The 24,474-nt window shown below is 37.8% G+C and overlaps 1 protein-coding gene across 3 annotated transcripts; it reads left to right on the top strand.

The window, feature by feature from the left end:
* Nucleotides 1-452: 452 nt before the first annotated feature.
* Nucleotides 453-22,376, top strand: tmem244 (transmembrane protein 244). Of its 3 annotated transcripts, none has more exons than XM_034003488.3 (6): nucleotides 453-601; nucleotides 1,472-1,557; nucleotides 4,719-4,795; nucleotides 13,569-13,694; nucleotides 20,961-21,005; nucleotides 21,439-22,376. In XM_034003488.3, the coding sequence occupies exons 1-6, from the start codon at nucleotides 569-571 to the stop codon at nucleotides 21,531-21,533; spliced, it is 462 nt and encodes a 153-aa protein (XP_033859379.1). In that variant the 5' UTR covers nucleotides 453-568; the 3' UTR covers nucleotides 21,534-22,376. The 3 variants fall into 3 exon arrangements, with proteins under 3 accessions (XP_033859379.1, XP_058880013.1, XP_058880014.1); XM_059024030.1 differs by having other exon boundaries at nucleotides 4,719-4,897; XM_059024031.1 differs by lacking the exon at nucleotides 13,569-13,694 and having other exon boundaries at nucleotides 4,719-4,897.
* The last annotated feature ends 2,098 nt before the right edge of the window (nucleotides 22,377-24,474 follow it).

Here is a 24,474-nt window from a genome sequence, read left to right as displayed (position 1 = left end):
ATAAACAATGATGATCTCTGTAGTATTTCAGGTATATAGCGGTGTACATCTGAAGTCTGTTCTCCAAAAGTGTATAGACTTTTGAGACAGCTTCCTAATCAATAATCTGTGCAGTCTTGGTTTTGTGAACCCTCTCAATGGAGTAACTACCATCAGTGACTAGAATTGAGAACAGAGAGCTTTTATTTATTATGATATTCAAGTCAGTGTTGTCATTTGCATAACAAATGTATCAGCCAACGAAACATAGAAGTACACAATTAAAAGTCTGCCTATCCATTGCTGGAGTTTTATATTTTTTCCTTTGCCCTGTAATTCAAAGTGATCAATATGAACTGTAATTGTTGAATAGATATCTTCTATTTTTAGTCAAAGGATTATGGGGTAATTCTTCCAAGCCTCAAGCAGCAGAGACTGACAGATGGCTGTTATCCCTGTAATCCTCTAAAGATGTAAGGCATAGTCCTCACTGCTGCCTGTCCAGTGACCAGACAAACCAAGGCTTTTCATTTACTATAACAATACTAACACAGTTTTGAAGAATATTTTTTGAAAGCACAATGGTTACATGGCAATCAAGGTCAAGATTGCTGACATAAAGGTAAATAAAAGACATTTTCATTTCTTACTATTGAAATTTATATTATAGTGCTAGAGATTGGATTACGTCACATTTGCTTTGGCAGAAGGCCAGAAACTGAAATGACAGAAGCTTTGTATTTGTGTTTATGCTTCCTTCCTAAAGGATAGTTTGCATTTTGTTGTACTTGTTTGTGCTTTTAAATGTTATGCAGTTATACAAGTAATTTAGAATTGGACCGATCTTAAAAAAAAGTCTGGTCATACTGGATATTATTATTATTATTATTATTATTATTATTATTATTATTATTATTATTATTATTATTATTATTATATGATTTTGCACATATTTTTTTGTATGTGCCAACTATTTTTTAAAATAAAGTTTTAATAATAATGTACAGACATGTCCCATCTGTTCACAAAACTGTTTTTAAAAAGGAAGAAAGTTTACAAACCCTCTTAAAAACATTTTAAAAGAACAGTTAAACATGTTATGAAGATGGCATTATTCACCATCAGACACTTCTACATTGCAAAGATAATAAATTGAGTGGATCCACTTGATTTAGGAATGGTAATGTGTATACCGTACTTGTACCGCAGTTTAAGCTGCTGTATTAAAACGGCCTCATACTTCGCAGACCAGGAAGTTCTGAGACATTTCCCTCTTTTACCTCTTTATTAGCCTTGACATATTTTACCGTTCCTGGAAAAGAAACAGCTTTACTCAAGGGGGAAAAAAAAAATCTTCATTTTGAGTGTCAAAAAAGATGTGTTGCTGTAAATCACAAACCCTTTTGGCTTAAGATATTTTGTAGCCTAACATGGTACAATACCTAATTACTGTGTCTATGCTTTACATGTCTGTTTATAATTATTTTTTCAGACCGTTTTCCTGAACTTGCTGATGTGTGTGGTGATTTTCTATGCTGTGTATTTTATTGCTGTCAGCTTGTGCATTGGCGGATTCAGGTAAGAAAAAGGTTTCCTTTCTTTTTAAGGATATGAACACCCTTACATACTGATTTTACTGAGGTTTATCACATGGCTAAACTTCCTGTTGAGAAAAGCTGGCTACACACTGAAATCTTCAACAACATTCAAAATACACAGCACCTATTCAATAAGCTACTTACAACATACTGTATATATATATATATATATATATATATATATATATATATATATATATATATATATATATATATGTATGAATAAAATTGTATAACTGTAAATGTATGAGCGACCACCTTTATAATGTATACACGATTCTGGTGCTTTGTAGATTTTTTAGATATTTACTGTACATACAGTATTGTAACTGCTGTAACATAGTTGTATTTTATTGATAAATATAACTATTTAGAGAAACAAAGTATAGTGATACTGCCTTTATTCACACAAATTAATTTTATGAGTTTCATAAGGGCCTGTACTCTAATCTGAAACTAATAATTTGGAAAGCTTTAAAAAGAGAAAAACTACTCTGTGGAAGAACCCTTTTTAATTCCTCTGGAATAATCACACGTCTAGTACCTGACTTCCCAGTTAAGTATCAACATTCTAGACAGGGCCACACCAAAATATAACATGTACAGTAATCCGTCGCGTATCTGCTCGTCACACGTCCACCCTAACCGTTTATCTGTCATGATCAACCTCTTTAGCAACGTTAGTTTATTATTGAACAGAGAAGATTAGTTCAGAGATTGTAGATCCTACCAAAGTTTTCGTACACTGTGTTGTATGTGCTCCGTGCGCTGCCATTGCTGGTAGTGTCACAGGAGCCGTTCAGTGTGTTGATATGTAAATAAATCCTGTTCACCTGCGGGGCGTATAAACTTCAACCTCCATCTCAATCTCCTGCCTGTCACTCAGCAGCGGATGCACGCACCCACACAGCAGACGGCTACTCTGTCACAAGCATTAATACCCTGTATATTTCTAAACAAGGGATTTAGGGGAGCTCCCTAATAAAAGTTGAATCTCAAAACAATTGTGTGAATACAGTAATTGTTACAGCTGTGTATAATGGTATTTAAAACAGGATTCATTCATCTGACATTTTACATATCCGCCCTTACTCTGGTCCCACCGCAGTCGAATACGCGATGGATTACTGTAGTAGTGATAGAAATTACACATAGTGAAAGTAATTACAATTACAATGTTATTTTATTTAAATGATAATATTTACTGTCAAATTTAGAAAAAGGTTTAATCAAACTGTTTATCAAACTGAAATCTGAATGTTTCTTGTGTTATAGATTAAAAAATTCACTTTGTCAACCCGCACATCATTACTTTATTTATCCTAGAGGAATGAATGCCTTGCATAATATTGCATATTATTTATTTATTGTATGTGTATGATCCAGTTATATATGTTCTTATTCCTGATTTATTTGACATATAAAATAAAGTAATATTTTACAATTTGTGCAGTCTCTGAGCAAGCATGAGCAAGGTAGAATTTCTATAATTCACTTCTTCTAAACTTCTCCCCTGAAACACTGAGGCCCAGATTTATAAAAGGATTACGACAGTAAAACGGGCGCTGAGGGTTCTGAATTCTTGGATGGGATTTATAAAACACACGCAATGGCATAAACACGCAATTAATACGTGATTTGTGGGGGCAATGTCTCTGTGCGCTTTAGCCCTTGATGCACATGTAATTCTGTATATGCATATGTAATTCTGGGGCGTTTCTGAACGAAACCACTAAAAGTGGGAGGGGATTTTGAAAATGAGGTCTATTAAATATTCCATCTAATTTATTAAAGCTGCCGGTAATTGCGGGCCTCATATTTGCTTGATTATTTTAAGAACTCTGAAAAGCAGGCTTTAATTTGCCGCAGTCAGTCAGTAGGCTATATAAAAGGCAAAGTGATGTGGGAGACTTATCTGCAGCAAGAAGGAGACATTGTTTTCAAGGACAAAGAAACATTTGATAACATTTTGCAAACAGCTAATTTTTTAACCCTTCTGATCAAGTCAGTTTGTAAATTGCGGTTTATAATACCGTATTGTTTTGTTTTCAGTACATGTTTCATAGCTTACATGAAAAAAAGAAAGTCTGCAAATAAATAATATAGAATCCATGTAAAAAAAAGGTTCTTAGAAGCACCTAAAAAGGTCTCCCCACAGTGGTAAAGCAAGGTTCTAACGTGAGCCTTTACTTCTAGAGTGTAGGCATTATTATAAGAACGGGGGCTCATCCTCCACCGTTATTTTAGTAATGTCTTCAGAATTTATGTTTTGTAATATGGCATTGGGTATTTAACAATACTGGTTCAGGCAGTATTGTTAAATTCGAGTTTGAAAGAAAACGGTAAAAAAAAGACAGAGGGACAGATGATGCAGTTAGTTTGTAGCTAGAGCAAATACAGTACAGCTGGTTGTAGGCACAAAGGTAATACAGACATACATAAGAAATCCGAGAGTTGTAACTGCATAAGAATTTAAGAAGATATAAGTCGTAGTTAAACCGAAGACTGTTCGTATGAAGCTGTATGGAGTTATTGTTGTTGAACATATTGCTGTACAATGGAAGGATATTCCACCTGTTTGACTGCCATGGATGTAAGGAAATAAAACATATTGTTTCTGAAGTTTAAAAAGTCTATACGCCTGGAATTATTCTATACGAAATAAGAAGTTGAACTAATATGCACAGCACAGTAACTGGATGATGCGTCGTAATGTATAAGCAACCTAGACTACAAACTCTGAAGTGGTACATCTGTTTATTAAGAAGACACCACACATTCCGTATTTTATTCCTTTGTCCTGATGATGTATTTCGAGATGATAACACATCTTCATGTTACAAGTACTGCTTGTACCAAAATCTCCACTTCCATATTGGTAAATTTCTGTTTTCGCTTCTGAGCATCCTCATCACCAGCTGTGTACCAGCTTGCTCAGAACCAGGCCCAAAGGTAAAATATGATGATGATTTTTTTTTTTAAACAAGAAGAAACATCCAAGATGGCTGAAACACTCATCAATGATGATTAATTAAGAAAACATAAGAGCATTTATTTAACTCTGCTACAAGCTTTTTAAAACCTACATCTGTGTTAAGTTTGTTAATTATTTTCTTTTTATGTTTCAAAAATGTTATGTAGGATTGAAGACATTGATAGCCTTTTGGCTCCTTTTGACTTTAAAACAAGTCCATCATGGACCAATTCAAAATATGTGGGTAAGTTTCACTGGGAACACAAGTATGAAGGTCCAATTCCAGAAATGGGTTCATATTCCTATGGTCATATTCTGCTGCTCCACAGTAATCCCAGCTCCACAGGTAAAGAAAAGTTAAATTAAATATGTTGATTTTATTTTTGAAGTTCTGACTTAAATTACCTTATTGTTTTCAACCGTTTGAAATGAGTTTCATACAAATGTACAGGAAAGTCAATGACCATATACTAAAGCAAACTTCAAATTACAAATATATTTTTTTAACTGACTCTAAATCACTTTATATTTAAACATACATTTTACCATAAACCTACAGTAATTGGTCACTGACATCCCTAGGCTGGTGCATATTTTGTGAGAAACATTTACCCCAGTCTGACAGAGAGTGCATATAGTGTATGCTCTATTTTGAAGCAAGTGCAAAAATAGTATTTTATAGTACCGTTAAGTAGTTGTATTCCTTTTAGAAATGTCCCATTGCCTCTGTATTTTATGTCGCATTCTACGGAGGTCACCCATTCTGTTATTACTCAAAAAATGAATAATAAATAAAGCACAGTTGAGAGATAAGAACATAAGAACATAAGAAAGTTTACAAACGAGAGGAGGCCATTCGGCCCTTCTTGCTCGTTCGGTTGTTAGTAGCTTATTGATCCCAGAATCTCATCAAGCAGCTTCTTGAAGGATCCCAGGGTGTCAGCTTCAACAAGATGACCCTAATGAAACCACAGCTTACTGATGAACCGCTTCACATGTATATGTTTGAGTCCTACTCTAAAAAAAAGATAAATAAATAAATAAATAACATTAAAAACGTGTAGTATATCAGTGCTAATGAAACTGCTGTGGCGTGTTCCTCTGTCATAATGGAACTCCCTCATTCAAATTATGCCCTAGGAGTTCCATTATTACCTTATAACGTGCCAGAGCAATACCATTATCCCTTAATTATGTAAAGTTTACTATATTTTCAGTGACGTGGCATAACATATGATCACCCCTAGTGGCTATAAATTCAAAATGAAAGCTATCAAATCAAATTTTCTATGAAGAAGTTGATGACCATGTGTAACAGGGGGACGCTTTACGTGTGTAGGTTGTCACTTAATAATCATGAGGCAGACACAGAGCATTAGGTCTTGACACACCGCAGAGGCACACAGATTTATTATCAACACAAGTGCTGACACTAGGGTACCAGCAATGGTAGCCCTAGTGTCACATTTAATAAAGAAAACAAAACAAAGCTAAAAATAAAAGTTTGCCACAAAAAATGGCTAGTGCTAGTCCCACTAAAAGGAGCTTCCTGTTGCAGGAACCTATTACTCTATGCAAACCCTGTCTATACTGTTTGGGATCAACATCCCCTAAACTGACCTATTTCTGGGCTCAAGGAGTCCCGGCATTGTCATGGAGACCTGCCTCTTCACTGAGTTTTCAAACGGCCTTGGCTGGTCAGTGCTTTCATGAGCACAGTCGACCGTCTTGTAGTGTCTCGTGTAGTAGTTCCTGCAGAGCGGACACTCGCTTCCTTGATGTAAACAAACAAACAATCTCTCTCTCTCTCTCTCTCTCTCTCTCTCTCTCTCTCTCTCTCTCTCTCTCTCTCTCTGCGCCCGTCTGTGTAGCTATGGCCACGCAGCAGCCTCCAACTGTGGCACAAACGTTTATTGAGCTCCTCACATCATCCCCTGAAACACCACCCAACCAATCCGGACCTGCCGCTCCACTCGCTGCTGGACTGGCTTAACTACCCAATTGGTTGCCCAGCAACACATCTCAGCTGCACACACGTGCGCAGGAACCAGCTACATGGCTCTCTCTGTCACACCACGTCACATATCAACAATACAAAATATTATAAAATTAGAATTATCAATGAAATCTTTAATGACAACCTCATAAGAAACAAATATATGCATACATGTACGGACAGAGAGACCACCCCTATATCCCACAATCTGACATTCTCAATAACTTAAACTAAATAATGTTAATACCAAGTTTCACAACAATTGGACAAGCAGTTCTCCACATAATTGGAAAAAAGTGTGACTGTATAACCACCACTGCCATAACCCCTTCCAACGGGATTTCATACCTTACTGGGTGTAATAATAAAATTAATTTGTATTCATATTATGTAGAGGACAGTACCAGAAGTTAAAAACATGGAATTACTATGTTGAATTCATAAGTTAGTCCATTCACCCTCACAAGCTTTCATAAGAAATTCCTATTTATCTGTTTTTATGAGCGATAATAAATGTCAGTTCAATGGTTTCAGTTGTTATTTTTTGTATTTATTAACTACACAAGCTCAGTCCTTAGGGGATGTTGAGGAAGAGCTAACCCAGCTATATGGAGGCAGTTTCCCAGGCAACCACCATTGCCAGACGAGACCCATTCTGGTTTACAAGGATATCATTCGGATTAAAAAAATAAATAATCTAAACATTTACTAACAGACTGAACACTGGTCCATCCCAGACAGTAATTTTTAGTGGGGCCAATGTTGGCCCTAGTTGGCATTTAGTTACTATCCCCCAGGGGGACCAACGTTGGGCCAACATTATATTCAAGTGCTATAGGTTGGGCCAATGTTGGTGCAACATTGTTTTTTGGTGGATAAGAAACAGTTGTCATATATTTGGTTTTTAATTGTTAAAATAAAATATTGTTCTGCTGCAGAAATGGTCATGCCTACTTGATTATTTCACAGACTGTTCTGATGAATACAGTTTCTGTTTAAAGTAGCTCAAGTTATTTTCCTAATTAGATATTGGACACATTTTCAAGTGCAAAGGGACATTTCCTTAGATAAAAACAGTTGTACTCATATCAAACTAGAAAAAAACAGTTTTGCAAAAATGTAACATTATGTTATTATTCTGAATAATAGAACAATAATAATAATAATAATAATAAAATAATGTTCTTTTTCATGCTCTCAACGAGTTTTGCATTCTACTTTTTCGTCTTTACTGGTGGGGGAATTTTTTAAACTACAAGAAAATCTAATACAATATTTAGATGGAAAAAATACATTTGTGAGTTAACAATAAAATGGAGATACCTTGTCTATACTGTTACACTATTTTTAATTGTAATTTAACAAACAAAAACAAGTTAAGAGAAGAACATGTAAACATAAATAAAGGTGACCATATGGCTCTGTGTTCAGCGGGACAGTTTGGGAAAGTTCAGACTTTTCAACTCACAACCCAATGCATTCTGGTAAGCGTAGTCCTGCTTCTCTTAAAAGAATGAATGGTACCTGAGACAGGTAAAATGTACCATAATGCACTGGGTTGCAAGTTGAAAAGCCTGAACTGTCCCAAATTGTCCTGCTGAACACAGAACCATATGGTCACCTTAAACATAAAGAACACATTTAAAAAAAAAAAATACTAAGTATGCACCAACATATGAGAAATACATATTTATTTAAGTTTCACAATTAGTGAAACTTGAAACTTAAGCAAGATTTAGGCTGTGTGGTCCAGTGGTTAAAGAAAAGTACTTGTAACTAGGAGGTCCCCGGTTCAAATCCCAGCTCACTCACTGACTCACTCTGTAACTTTGAGCAAGTCTCTTAACCTCCTTGTGCTCCGTCTTTCAGGTGAGACGTTGTTGTAAGTGACTTTGCAGCTGATGCATAGTTCACACACCCTAGTCTCTGTAAGTCACCTTGGATAAGAGCATCTGCTAAATAAACAAATAATAATAATTCAGTCTTGCAATACAGAGTGAAAACTAAATATTATTTTTGCAGTTTTTTTTATTGGCATTTAATCGTAATGCTTATACTTTTATTGGTTTTGTCATTTATCTCTCTGGATCCAATAGGCCTATATAACATTGATCGTGTGATTGAAACCTTTATAGTAAATACAAAAAATACATAAAGATGGCTCACCTGGTAGAAACACAGCTGTGTGGTGCACAGGGTGAGTCATACAGTGCAGGTTCACATCCTGGCTGTGTGAAGTAGAACAGTCTTCGCTGGGGACTCTGAAGGAAGTGTCGCATTGGCTCTGGCGCTCCCGTGGGTTAGGGAGGTAAAACCGGCAGGGACTGTTTCTCTTCATCGCTCTACAGCGAACCCTGCCAGGTGCCTAGTGAGCTCAGAGCAGACACCTGCAGGGCTGGCCTTTGTCCTCCAGAGGTCGGTAGCTCGCTGACATCCACTTTCGAGTTCCTGGGTGAAAAAGAAAGCTGATTAGTTCGTGGGATCGGAGGACATCCGCTGAATCCTCGGGTCTCCTGAGCCGTATGGGGAATTGCTGCGGTGTGGAGAAAAGCACTAAATAAACACACTAAATAAAATAATAATAATAATAATAATAATGGTTTTAATTACAGCTAGAGCCATTGTTTTGTTGAGTTTAACGTGTATTAATAATGTTTGTTAATACATTTTTATGGGGGGCAAACATTTTGAACACTGGGTCTATAACGGTACAGAGCTCGAGAGCAGATCAGATTTGTAGATTGTTGGGTCAACGTTGGCCCTTGGTTAGCTTGCCAATGGCAACCACTTGCCAACCATAAACCAACATTGGGCCAACCTAGTTTGCTGACTGGGATGTAGGTAACAGAAGGTAGACTCCTGCATCGGGTCAGGTACCCGCGGGTATCACGTCTGTTTGGGGATATTAAAAATGTATGTGGACGATGTGAAACAAAAGATAGTGCAGGGTTTATATCATATAGTGGATAATAGTTTGATAGGTAAATCTGAAATTATTTTGGAATCATAGAGAATAAAAATAATGAACATGTGACTGGATTCATTGAGTGTAAAACCTGACATTGTCATCTCTGTGAAACACAGGTGTAGCTCCCTTTCAACAGTGGCATGAAAGGAATATTTACTATTTTATAGTAAAGTAAGTAGAGATATGTCAATATGTTACTATGTTAAAATTAGACTTGCTGCTATTCGATTTTTATCACACATCAACAATTAATTTAGAAATAATTTTCTGTTTTATTTTAGAAATAATTTACTGTTTTTTTCAACCTTTATTTTTCAATTCAAGCAGAGAATGGGTGAAATCGACCTTTATGCTTTTAAAAAAACAGACTTTTTATGCCATTGAGAAACGTCTCATTTAGAGAAACCCCTTTATCATATTCAACATGCAACAAAACCATGGTTACCAACAATGAAATAATGTTTGGTCACAGCGAAGCTATACCTTGTATAGATTAAGATCCTACACAAATTAAAAAATGGTCTCAAATAAACCATAGAAAACGCAGCATATGAAAGTGTATTACACAGACTTTTATAGCATAAATTTACGAGGAAAAATAATATGCACAAAACTAAACATTAGATTGTTGAACAGAACTAACTTGTACTTATTAGTTGGAGTCTGAGCTCCACCCCTCTCCTGCTTCAGCACAGTTGGACTCAGAGTCACTGGAAGGCAAGGGAGATGAGCCCACTTTGTCCTGCTGTGGAGACTTCAGCCGTCGGTCAGGTTATTGTGCTCAATATTCATTAAATGTTTTTCTCTTGCGCCCCATTTTCAAATCAAACTAGTAACTGTCACCGTATGCCTAAAGCAAAAGCTTACGTACACCATAACCCGCTAATTTCAAACTAGCCGCTTTGAATGACAGGCGCTGTAGCTGGCAAATGAGTGCACAGTCTGTGCAGGTCTTGATGATTGACATTTAACCAAATGAGAGCGTTCTAGCACTGCTTCAGTCAACCAGATCTGTCAGAACAGGGTGAAACTACACTACTAACCGACCACAGAGATGACTGACACACACTCAGAGTGGAACGGAGACGTGACAGACAGCAATTATAAAAACTACACAAACTAGAGGATTTCTAAATGATTATCTTTGGCAAGACAATAAAAAATAGCGAGTGGTAAATTTATTTCCGTCTAACTCATATTTTTGGGGAAATTTACATTTAACAAGCTTTACCAATTAATATCGAAAAGTAGCAAGCCTAGTTAAAATATATCAAGACCACTGTATAGCTTATTGTATAAACTCAATCTGTCGAGAATGGTAGAGATATCTGTGTGTGAATGTGAGAGCATGAGAGTCAGTCGACGCAGGCAGCAGGTAAAGGACAAACACTTGCAGGTTTGGGTCGTGTCGGGTTGCAGGTCTTATTAAAGCAAGAAGACGGTGTTGAAGCGGGTTCAGGTTGGGTCCTGTAGTAGCAGGTCCGGGTCAGAAGCAGGTCGTAAAAATCGGACCCGTGCAGGACTCTGACAGAAGGTCAGTTCAAGTCAGCTATTAGTTTAGGTACAATAAAAACCTTTATGGCAGGAAATTGGCTTGGGACAGAAAGGGTAAGTATAACCCAGTTATATTCCACAAAGCTGACATACAAGTGGATACAGTAATTACAACAATAATGAGTTTAATTGGACTTTATGAGTTGCAATGGATCTCCTTCTAGTAGTTGATGACAATAATACTGACATCATTATAAGACCCATACTTACATCTCAACTACAGAGCTTGCTCTATAGTGGAATGGTAAGGCGTTTGTCTTTGAACCATGAGGTTTACGGTTCGTGTCCAACCCTTGCCTTTCCATCCCATTGAATGGGCTGAGATGCCAATTAATTACAAACTTGGCAATATAACTAAATATGGATTTATCTGATCAGTATCAATCCTGTATTAAAAATGAGTTAATTAAAGCATTGTACACTTACTGGCCACAAAAGTACATAAACACCTTAAGGAGTAGGTAGCAGGGTTCCGAAAAATATAGTGTTACACGTCCCTGTGTGTTGCTACAGCTGATTAAATAACATACTTGTAATTGGTCTTTTCATTATTAACGTATTACACTTACAACATTTTTTTTTTAAATTTAGTCATTGCCAATTAGTTTTTTTTTTTATTATTTTCTCCCCAATTTGAAATGCCCAATTATTTTTTAGGCTCAGCTCACCGCTACCACCCCTGCGCTGTCTCGAGAGTGGCGAAGATGAACACACGCTGTCCTCCGAAGTGTGCCATCAGCCGCCTGCTTCTTTACACACTGCGAACTCACCGTGCAGCCGCCTCAGAGCTACAGCGTCGGAGGACAACGCAGCTCTGGGCAGCTTACAGGCAAGCCCGCAGGCGCCCAGCCAGACTACAGGGGTCGCTGGTGCGCGGTGAGCCGAGCCAACCTAACCCTCCCTCCCCCCGGGCGACGCTCGGCCAATTGAGCGCCGCCCCCTGGAAGCTCCCGTCCACGGTCGGCTGTGGAATAGCCTCGACTCGAACTTGCGACGTCCAGGCTATAGAGCACATACTGCACTCTAGCGAGTGCTTTTACTGGATGCGCCACTCGGGAGCCCACACTTATAACTTTAATGTCTGTTTCATAGATCTTTTCAAAATGTCAGCTCTAGACACTGGGGTTTGAGATCTGTCTTCTAAAGCACTGCAGGAAGAGCGATTAAAAAAAACAAAAAAAAAAACAAATAAGTGCTCTGGCTTTTCTGTTCCATATCACATCATGGATCATTATTGCTGTGTGACCTGTTTGACAATATGGGCACTAGAGCGGACATTTTGAAAAGAGCTTTGAAACAGACTTTAAAGTTATAAATGTAAAAAGTTGTCAGGATGTTAACAATGAAAAGAAAAATTACAGGTACGTTATTTAAACAGTTGTAGCAACACGTAGGGACGTTTAATACTATTTTTTTCTGAACCCTGCTACTTACTCTTTAATAGGGGGTGGACCACTTTGCTTCCGACTCATGAAAACTAGTGTGTCTTATCCACTGTTGAAAGCTTTTTTGATTTGGACCACTATAACATGTCTATTACTAGTCATTATACACATCTGCGGGCCCAATCTGCCATGTCTTGCTTATGACTGGACTATCCGGTGGTGGTTTTCTAAAAACTTTGCCATTCCAGGAACATCCAGGAGACTCTGATAGACACCTTGTGGCAGGGGGCCTCCATTATCTTATAATGTCACAGAAATTCAAATGATTCTTGCTGAATAGTTGCACACAATTGATATAAATCCAGATTACAGATTCAATAAATAAAGAAAATACAGAAGATAACGGGGTCTTTGATCTAAATACTTAGAATGGACCATTTAAATTTATTTTTAAATTAAGTTTTCAAATTATATATATATATATATATATATATATATATATATATTTGATCTTGTTATGAAAACATACTATCATATATACACATGTAACATACATCTACAAAACATAAAATAACTCAATTATAAGGATAAGAAAGATGAGCAAATATACTGAAACAGGACTTGCTATTAGATTTGGTGTTATGCTCCCCTTTATAGAAGAAATAAAAAATGACATATTAGCATGACATTTATTTTGGAAAACCCCCACCAACCCATAGTAATGATTGTACAGATGTTGATTATAAAGATTTAGACAAATGGGATAACTTTACAAATCATACAAACTGGGTAATTTTGCACCACTGAGACAAGAAGGCAGCACAGTTTTGCAAGAGCAGTTTCAGTTTCTTTTTTTTTCATATACTTGCATGTGACTTATTCATGACACCTCCTCATTTATGTTCATAAAGTCTGAGAAGACAATCACATGGAGTAATTAGAGTAATGGAAGATTTATTACAACGTCAAACAAAACACTGACCTTCAAAGAACACCAGAATAAAGCCATTAAAAATTGTATTACCCAAAAAGTTTATGTTTGCAAAGTCATTGGGTTGTACATCATGACTTTTTGTGAATTTTGTACTTGTGTTTGTATTTTCCTTTTTTACAGTGAACCTAATTTCAGCAGAGGTCACTTTCTTTATAAGTGGGCTGATGTTTGCTTTGATTGTAGAAGAGTGGGTTTGGGACTATGCCATCACAGTCACCCTCATTCATGTTGGCCTGACCACAGTAGGTAAGCAACACATTTTTTACAGTCCCTCGAGGTGCACTAAAACATCAGATCTGTTAAAAAGGACTGGGCTAACTAACTCAGAATGGGGTAGGAGAAGAACACTGACAGGCAGTAGTGGTTTTAGGTACATGGAACCTATGCAATTGCATGAGGCCCCCTGGCAACAAACCCTTTCGTCATGACTCAGGTACTATCTGTACACCACAAGTCATAAACCAAACCAACACAACATGTTGGGGTTTAAAGCAGAGCTCATGTCTATGTCTGTATGTGCTGCGTAATCACGTAACCCGCAATTTAAGCTAAAAACGGTTAGACGTTTAAAAAGGAACTCATTTTGACACACTAGAAACAAAGTCTGCTCGCATGTAACATCAGTGCTGCAAACTTGAGGGGAATACATGTACAGACGTGCTCAAATTTGTTGGTACCCCTCCACAAAAAACGAAGAATGCACAATTTTCTCTGAAATAACTTGAAACTGACAAAAGTAATTGGCATCCACCATTGTTTATTCCATATTTAATGACTTTGACTTTGCTTTTGATTTTTTATTCAACATAATATTGTAAATAATAAATGGGACCGCTAACCTAATATTTTGTTGCACAACCTTTAGAGGCAATCACTGCAATCAAACGTTCTCTGTAGCTCTCAATGAGACTTCTGCACCTGTTAACAGGTAGTTTGGCCCACTCTTTCTGAGCAAACTGCTCCAGCTGTTTCAGGTTTGATGGGTGCCTTCTCCAGACTGCAAGTTTCAGCTCTTTCCATAGATGTTCGATAGGATTCAGATCAGGACTCATAGAAGGCCACTTCAGAATAGTCCAATGTTTTGTTCTTATCCATTCTTGGGTGCTTTTAGCTGTGTGTTTTGGGTCATTATTCTGTTGGAGGACCCATGACCTGCGACTGAGACAGAGCTTTCTGACACTGGGCAGTACGTTTCGCTCCAGAATGCCTTCATAGTCTTGAGATTTCATTGTGCCCTGCACAGATTCAAGGCACCCTGTGCCAGGCGCAGCAAAGCAGCCCCAAAACATAACCGAGCCTCCTCCATGTTTCACTGTAGGTATGGTGTTCTTTTCTTTGAAAGCTTCATTTTTTCGTCTGTGAACATAGAGCTGATGTGACTTGCCAAAAAGCTCCAGTTTTGACTCATCTGTCCAAAGGACATTCTCCCAGAAGGATTGTGGCTTGTCAATATGCATTTTAGCAAATTCCAGTCTGGCTTTTTGATGTTTTTCTTTCAAAAGTGGAGTCCTCCTGGGTCTTCTTCCATGGAGCCCACTCGATGGTGCGATCAGAAACTGACGTACCTTCACCTTGGAGTTCAGCTTGTATCTCTTTGGCAGTTATCCTTGGTTCTTTTTCTACCATTCGTGCTATCCTTCTGTTCACTCTGGGGTCGATTTTCCTCTTGCGGCCACGCCCAGGGAGGTTGGCTACAGTTCCATGGACCTTAAACTTCTTAATAATATTTGCAACTGTTGTCACAGGAACATCAAGCTGCTTGGAGATGGTCTTGTAGCCTTTACCTTTACCATGCTTGTCTATTATTTTCTTTCTGATCTCCTCAGACAACTCTCTCCTTTGCTTTCTCTGGTCCATGTTCAGTGTGGTGCACACAATGATACCAAACAGCACAGTGACTACTTTTCTCCATTTAAATAGGCTGAATGACTGATTACAAGATTGGAGACATGTGTGACACTAATTAAAGAAACTAATTAGTTTGAAATATCACTATAATCCAATTATTTATTATCTTTTCTAAGGGGTACCAACAAATGTGTCCAGGCCATTTTAGAATATCTTTGTAGAATAAGCAATAATTCATCTCTTTTCACAGCTTCTTTGCTTTATTCTATGACATACCAAAGGCATGCAAGTATACATGATAAAATAGCTTTTAATTTCATCACTTTTCAGGAGGAATGAAGCATTATTTCAATGAGCTGTAAGGATACCAACAAATTTGAGCACGTCTGTATATAGGTGTCTCACACACGTAGGGTTGCGTGTTTGAATCAACCTAGAAATAAATAAAAATGAATGCCACGTGCCAAAGTGAAAGCGGAAGCGAAGTGGCTCCCGTGTCATAAATGCTTGCAAATTCTTTTGATTTTAGATTTTTGCACAGTATTGAGGTGCATTGATTTTCTCTCTGTGTCTTTCTGAAAATATTATGTGGTGTGTTAGGAGCTAAACCGGTTAGTAATGATGAAACGTTCTTATCCCAAAAAGCAAAGAGTTTGGCAGTGTACCCCAAGTTAACAGCATTCTTTACATCACAATCGGCAGGCGATACAGACACTTCCAACCAAGGTACTGCTAGCTAGCAATGTCAAAATACATCAAAATGCAATACTACTACAGTACTGTAAATTCCAGTAGTAACAGTGTGAACCACTGACATGTGGTACTTGAATGGATTTAAAAAGTAAATAATTAACAGAGCGTAAAATCAAGTTATACATCCCACATCACATCTGTATTAACCTATTTTATTATAGCTTATCAAGTACCCAGACAAGTTCAAGAACATATCTTCTTTGCTTTACTAAACATTTCTTTCCAAAACCATACTTAGACAATAGTCCCAGCTGAATTGGCTTTTACAAATGTGTTGTATTAATTCAAATTTAAAAGAAAAGTGCTGCTTTCATCAATTAAAAAAGCAATAAAACAATAAAATAAACAGTGCACCATCTAATAACCAGTAAACCAAACATCTTAGTGTTGCATACAGTGCAGTACAATTGCATTACATTTCAAACTATACAAATACATTCATTTTGTTTTGTTAATCAGAATCATAACCATACACATACTTTACAAGTGTACCACTGCGTTGCACTAACATGTAGAACAAGTTACAGTGTGTATTAAAGTCATTCAAAGTACTCCATTTAAACAAAATGTTTTCTACATCGGGTCATAAGCATGCTCCTCCTCTCTCAGCTCATTTTTCATTTGCCATATTTGTCTTTGTTTCGTCTCCAGTCACGTAAGTTTTTTTCAGCATTGTGATTGCCATCAGCAAATTCAGCAATGCGCAATTTCAAACCTGTTGTTTAGCGTTTTCGTTTCTTATCTTACTGTCCTACTTTATCCAGTTTCAAAGACACCTGCATTATAGCATTGCAGTTACAACGAATGGAAGACTTGATAAGTTTACTCGGCTTTCTAACCAATAGCTGTTTGCTACGGATCCCAGGAGCGGATTCAGTCTGAATGTTGACAAATCAATGGCTCGGGATGGTGGGAATAAGGAAATGCATAGAGACTGACAGCTATTTTATTGGGTTTGTATTGGGTTTTAGCCTCGTCTTGCATTCATACCCCAGAACCTCTGCCTGCATGTTCCTTTCGTAGCATTCAGGTTCAAAGTGGTCCTCACACACAAAAGAATTTTGACCGAATGGAAAGGTTTTTATTGCCTGAGGGTAAATTTGAGCAAGACTTTTTTGTTCCATTAGTTGACGTGGCTTTCACCAGCTTGAATGAAAGATTTGCTCAACTGGAAAGCTTCTATGAGTTGTTTGGTTTTCTCTATACATCAAAGATACAAGGAAGGCTATTGACGAGAATATTCTAGTAGCAAGATGCAAGGAATTGGAACTAAAAATGGGTGACGAAGTTGATTCTGGTGACCTGACACTCGAAGTATCCTGAGCAGTGAATGTGTTTTCATCCTCTCCTCTTGAGATGCTCGACTACATCTACAAGTAATTTGATGAACCTGTATCCTAATCTCAGTATTGCCTTGGGTCTGCTTAGTGCCAGTGCTAGGATTTACTGGGCCCTGGTGCAAGACTGTAAAGTGGACCCCCCCTCCCCCACTCCACCACTCCCCCACTACCCCATGGGCATCAAATGGATTTTTAAAACAAAAGTTAGTTGTGACAAAGTGATTAACAGTGTGCAGGTGCAGGTGATCAATAAACAGACAGACAATTATAATCCAGGTGCAATGTTGTTTAATGGTTGTATTTTGTAATCCAAATGCCTGATGGCGAACAACAGTAAATAATAACAATGTCAACGAAAAGCAATACAGCAGCGTGTATTGCTTATCTGTAATCCGCAGGTTGGCCCCAAAATAATAACAGTCCTGTTTTAATTCACCCACACGTAACACATACACAAACACACACACCAGTCCACAGTGCGTGCTCTAGTGCTCGTGGTGAAAATACAGTACTTTATTGCAAACAAAGTGCAGTATTGTCCAGGTTTGTGCTGGCCTTTATCGACAGCTCCTGGATCGCGTTTAGCCGTCTAAATAATTACAAACAGTGTTATTCCAACACGACAATAAACACACACTCACGATTTTCTCCACACAAAACACAGGTCTTTCCAGGTTGTTATCTAACCAAAACGAAGGAACAGATTACTTCGCTTCATCCCCTATTTATATTGTCACACATGACCCCTTGGTAAATGAGTGCAGCCGCTTCTCCAATCCGCGGCTGCCACATCATTTCCCTTCCGGGTCAATGAGTTAATGCACCAAAGCTCCGCCCCCTTTCTAAATGACCAACTTCCTTTTAACCCTAGGAATGAAGTGTCAGGCCAAACAGTCCAGGGTACTCTGTTCCCGTTACTTAGCGCCCTCACAGGTTGGGAGGGAGATTTACCACCAAGAATCATTGTCTTTCTGTCAAATCAGTATAAAAACATTTCTATAAAAAAAACACGTCTGCATCTGAAAACTTAGCCCACAGTAGAAATGCATTCGTAACAACTCACAAGCAAAAACATCATTCTATGAACACACTTAACAAATTAATATCCCAAAAGCATGCCATTTTTTTTTTAAACTGAATTTTTACCATCCATTAGTTAAGACAGAATTTCGTGAGGCGGACACACTCGGACACGTTCGGCTTGTTTGATGTGGAAATGGAACAGGTTTTAGCCTTTTCGCTAAATCATTTAGTTCCATATCTCTTCTAGCATCATGGCTGACAGTGATTTTTTTTTTTCAGACAGAAAGTTCCAAGCAGTACTTATGTCATATGTAATAAACTATAACATTAATATTATGGTTATGGTTGTCACCTGTTCCATCAAAACATTACACACAAAAGACAACATTCCTCCGCCCAGGAGAGCAACCACCAAGAAAAGATGTTAAAACCAATTCTCGCCCAGGACAACTGGAAGCTGCTAGAGACTGGAAAATGCTGGCAGATGTTGGTCAACGGCTTATTTTTCCACCTGAGATTGCCACCACTAACCTTCGACCAGATATTGTCTTGTGGTCTGGATCAGCACGCCTTGTTCACCTGGTAGAGTTAACAGTGCCATGGGAGGGTGCTGTAGATGAGGCGTATGAGAGGAAGAAACTGCGGTATGCTCAACTAGCCACTGAAGCGGAACAGCGAGGATGGAGAGTTCGGGTTTACCCAGTGGAAGTGGGTTGTCGAGGATTTGTGGCACACTCTACAACCCGGTTTCTCAGAGACGTCGGATTCAGTGGCCAAGAGTTGCGTCGCACAGTGAAGAACTTATCTGAAGCAGCAGAGAGGAGCAGCAACTGGCTGTGGTTGAGACGGAAAGATTCTGGCTGGGGACAGGTAAGTAAGCTGGGCTGAGTTGAGTGGGGGACGGAGGGGGGTGATGCTGGGACGCCAGAATCACCGTCGAGCCCTCTTGAGGTGTCGTGGGCTAGTCGACGAAACACTGAGGATGGAAGGTGCCCACTTGAAAACCCCAGAGATGTACCCTACTTAGCTCAATCCAGACGGTTGTCATGCTGATGCGCTGGGGAGGCCGCACTTTGGTTGATCCCCGGAGCCAGCATCGCAGCCGTTGTGTGTGCTGATGCGCCAGGGAGGCAAAATAAGCTGATCCCTGGAGCCAGCATTACACTTCAGCCATTAACACCAGACAGAAGGATATCTACATCATCATATGGAAGGAAACGTAAATGGATGGAGACACATATGGATCACATTAGTTTACTGTAAAGCTACGTCTTAGTTGGTGCTTATCTTGGCGAGAGCCGAGTTCAAATCAGCATGAAGTTTTAACATCTACTCTCATGTAATGGAAATCATTATATATAAATCTCGCTATACACAGTACAGACCATCGTAAATCGAGGCTATGTTTATTGTATTTTGCTAGTACTGCATGTACAGTTGTGTAATTTACCTATAGAATACAGTGAATTAGCAGTACAGATATGGCAAAAAGTTTTGCATCTCCCGATATAATTAAACAATTTTGCTTCATATTGGAACGAAGCCTGCTGAATAATGTTACGTTAACGTATTGAATTACAATCATACCGCTTTGTAGTTTTTCATACTTAACGAAAAACTGACAATTAAAACTGACAATGCATTCTTAAAATCGATCTCAATACGGTATACAGCGTCCTGCAAAAAGTGTTGGACCACCACTGGTGGTTTGTGGTACTGGGTTGGGACATCTATTGCCTGTTTTAATCCACTCACACCACATGCTTTGGCATGTTCTTAATAATGAAACTCCCAAGTCAATAAAGCCTGTATTATTTGAGCTAAGGAGTTGCAGTACATTATTACTGAGAAACACGCCACAACAATGCTATTATCACTGTTACACTACAACTTTTGAAAGTTAATTATTTATTTACCTTTGTAAATCATTGTAGTCCACTGAAAGAGTGGACTTTTTGAAAGCAGGGCTTGAGCGTCCCGGTGAAGCGTTTCATCAGTAAGCAGTGGTTTTAGAACAGGTGTCGTTAATTAGTCATCTGTAATAAGAGAACGGCTGACCTCCATAGACAACAATGGGTGAGCAGTGCCCGGTTGCTGTATAATAAAGGGTAACCCTGAATAGATATTCGTCCGGTCTTTCTGAATATACACAAATTATTTTAATGAGAAAGCCATCTCGTAAGAACAGTGGTACCCAAAAATGTTATCAATGTTACGCACTCAGACCCCTTGTTCACTAAATATCATATTATCTCTGAATAGAAAATCTAGGTAAAAACATCTGATGAAATGTTTTCCTTGCTATAAATGACTGGATGGGACATTTACTCTGCATTTCCCCCCAATATTATTATTATTGAAATGGTATGTTCTATAACACAAGACAATGCTGTCAGTACATCAAGGGTTATGGGTGTCCTCTGTTGGATGAAAATGTAAACTGTCTGCTGTCATATTGGCATTAAACCATTGAGTTTTACCAGTCATATTGTTTTAAACAGGGTTGTAAGATACAGCATTCTTATTTGCTAATGTTCTTATTTTACAGTGATGTCTGAATTCCCATCAGCAGATCATTGGTGGATTTCTATAGGTAAAGTATATGTTAAAAAACAAGACAATGCAATGTGTATTTTAACTTTATTTGTACTGTAAATATATGTGTTGTTGAGGAGGTACTGGCTTGTTTAAAAGTTATCCTTTGTATGGGATTTACTGTAGGACTGCTGTTGACTCTGTAAAGCTGACTGCAAAGAGTGCTTTTGATTGCACACATTTTTAGTAGTTTAATAAAATGAGTGTTTGAATGTTTGCTTTAACTAGATATCATATTACTATTTAAATGAATATTTTATACCATTTACACAAATGGTGTGCAAGTGTCATTTCTGCCTCCTCTGCAACTAGTGGCAACTATGAGTTAGTAATGGAGAATCACAGTCACTGGTGCAGCAGTTATTTTAGTAAACTAATAACTTACGCATTTTTTCATCACATTTATTTTGTTTTCTTTTACATCACCCCAGGCTCTGGCTTGTCAGTAATGGTTTTTGGAGGACAACTTCTTGCATACAAGTTATTCAAGAACAATTTTATTTATCCAGTTCTGGAAGACTTCTAATACAACAACTAGCTTTTTTACTCACATTGTCCTGTAATACTGTATGTTCTATTTGTTTGTGCTTTCATACATGAACAATCTATTAAGACAAAACGGTTATATTAAAGATGTATACATGAACAAACTATTAAGACAAAACCTTGTTATAGTAAAGATTGTCTGCAAAACTACAAAAAGTAATTTTAAAATAATTTTATAAAGATAAATTCATTCAGGACGATTGTGGAAGTCTCAACTGGTTTTTAAACACATTTCAGAAAATGCTACAAATGTATTTTAATTCACATATCTGCATTGAATCAAAAGCCTTGCATATTTGGTACTGTGCTAGACATTTGCGGTGATATCTTAATTTACTCAAACAGCATCAATTCCACTTTCTGTTCAACTATGGTGACAAAACAAAGTGACAAAGAAAAAGCTTTTAGACTCAATATAGGCAGTGTAAAGAGGCAGTGACAATTTCTTTGGAAATGTGTTGTTAAGCGATAGTGCCCGTCGATGAAGGCTCTTCTTTGTAGTAGTTGACCGTGAGTGATGTGTCCTGAGCCGAAGGCGAGGCTGCTGGAGAAAGTCAAGCTCAACTACCACACGGTAGAGCCTTCACCGAGAGGGCTCTATCGCTATTAGAGACTGCTTTTCCTCGTTATTATTTAAAAAAAAAAAATTAAAACCTTGAACTTGATTCATTGGGTACCATTCCGCTGAGACTGACATTATACAATTGCTTTGCTTTTCAACATAATGCATTGAAAGCAGTAGCAGTAACATATATTTATTTTTAACTTCTAGCCTAGACAATCACAATAAAATAACACACACAGACTCAAAAGAACTGAACACCTTTGTTTTTGTTTTTCTTTTAAAAAATACAAAAACATTTTCCCAGATGTGTGCAGATGGACACAAGGAATAACCATGATAAAATCCCAAAATGAATATAAATAAAAAAAATTAAAAAAAGTGTGTGTTCTTAAAAAGCATATCCTTGGAAAATCCCTTTTCAAAGTGGATATATGTAAGAAGTCAATGACTGCAGCTGCTCTGAAACAATATTGGATGACTAGTGTTTTGCTTAGACTCCTGTGCTGATGGTTCCTCCTCCTTCCCCTGCTGGACTGGCTCTAGATTTAAGATTGACAGTCATCACTGCCCTATTGAAACCAAGAGCTGAATAAATCATTTTTTTTTACATATATACTGATGCACAAAAGAAACGCAACACTCAGGTCTAATGGATTTAATCAAATATTTTAAACATAGCTATCAAACAAAATCACAGAAAATGTGAACAAAAATACAGATCAAAGAATCATGATAAGTTTTCAGTATGAAATGTGACACACTGTCAAAATGAAAATATTAAAAGGTTAGTATCGGGTATGACCTCCCTGAACATTAACACAATCCTGGCAGCGTTGACGCATATACCTGATCAGCCTCTGGATAGACTGCTGTGGGATTCCTCACCACATCATCACACTTCCACCGCCCCACCGGTTGGCTTTAACAATGCAACGGTGATGGGCCGATGTGGTGACCCTCTGCCTTCCAGGATGTGGCCTGTCCCTCACAGAGCCGGTTTCCTGGTTTCTCTGGACTAGTCTGCTGATTGTTGAAGTAGAATGTCTCATTCTCTGGGCAACTCTCACAGACTGGCCACCTTCAATCATGCCGATAGCAACCAGGCAATCTTCATTACTCAAGTGGGGCATGGTCGTATCTTTCACTGTTCTTACGTTAAATAAAATCTTTTCTGTCATTTTGAATGGCTATTTACACAGATTCTTAATCAACTCATTTTGGCAATTTTAACTCAACTTAAATACCAAACACTGAGCACCTGGCGTTTTTAATGAAATCACATGACTTGAGCTCAGTATTTTGTTATCCCAAGGAATAATACTAACCTATCAACAAACCTATCTGCTCGCTATTTAAAATGTAAATAATATTATGTATGTGCCCAATGAGCTACTGATGTAAAACTTAGACTGTTGAGTTTTCATTGTGCATCAGTGAATATATTTTTTCCCAGTACAAGTAATAACAAAAGTACTTGAGTATTACTCAAACTCAGAAAAATTGCCAGATTCATTAAGAATATTTGATTGTACTCGTTGCACGGCACGGGCCAAATAATTATATAATGAATTACCCTGCTAATTTAATTAATTCACAACCCTCCCTTTAAATGTTTAAAACCTAAGTCTTGCGTCCTTTGCATTTGATGCTATCTCTTCACACCCAGGACCAAAGAGCTGTCCTCTGGATAAGTGTGACCAAGACATGCATATTAAACTTCATCCCAAATCCTCTTCAGTCAGGTTGTTCAGCTATACAATACAGAGCAGAACAAGTGAAAAACATACAACACAACAATGGTTATATCAGGCCAATCTGTATTTAATAGTAAGTCTGTACAGATTTACCTTTTATTTTGTCTGTTTTCAGTGTCTTAACAGTAGTTAGAGTAAATGATTAAATTGCCAGTAATGATCCAGCACCTAAATCAATGTCCTACAGAAGAACAGCTTTGGTCAGTTATGGGTCAATGAGGGGAATGTTTTTAAATCTCTGATGTTGATCCATTCTGCTCTAGTGCTGTAAACATTTCTCTGTACTGAAATACGGTAAACCTGTGACGCCCTGTTCAGTCAGTTCAAAGCTATTTTATCTCAGGTCTTACCACTGTATATCATATGTCAGCAATTGCTGAACCTCACAACGGTACTGGGCCAGTGGAGGTTGCACTGATACAATCCACTTTTCAGATGGTTAATGACACACTTTTCAGAATACAATCTATACAGTGAGGCTCTTTAGAAAAAAATCATAATGCAGCTCACCTTTGCTGTGATATCACTGTTACAAGAGAATATTCCCTTTACACTCAGAGTTATAAAATATTCACAGTACAGAGGCATACAGCTCCTCTGTA

This window comes from Acipenser ruthenus, chromosome 5 (assembly GCF_902713425.1).
Source record: "Acipenser ruthenus chromosome 5, fAciRut3.2 maternal haplotype, whole genome shotgun sequence".
Taxonomy (NCBI): domain Eukaryota; kingdom Metazoa; phylum Chordata; class Actinopteri; order Acipenseriformes; family Acipenseridae; genus Acipenser; species Acipenser ruthenus.
The sequence above is the reverse complement of the archived record's forward strand: the minus strand, read 5'-3'. Positions and strand labels throughout refer to the sequence as shown.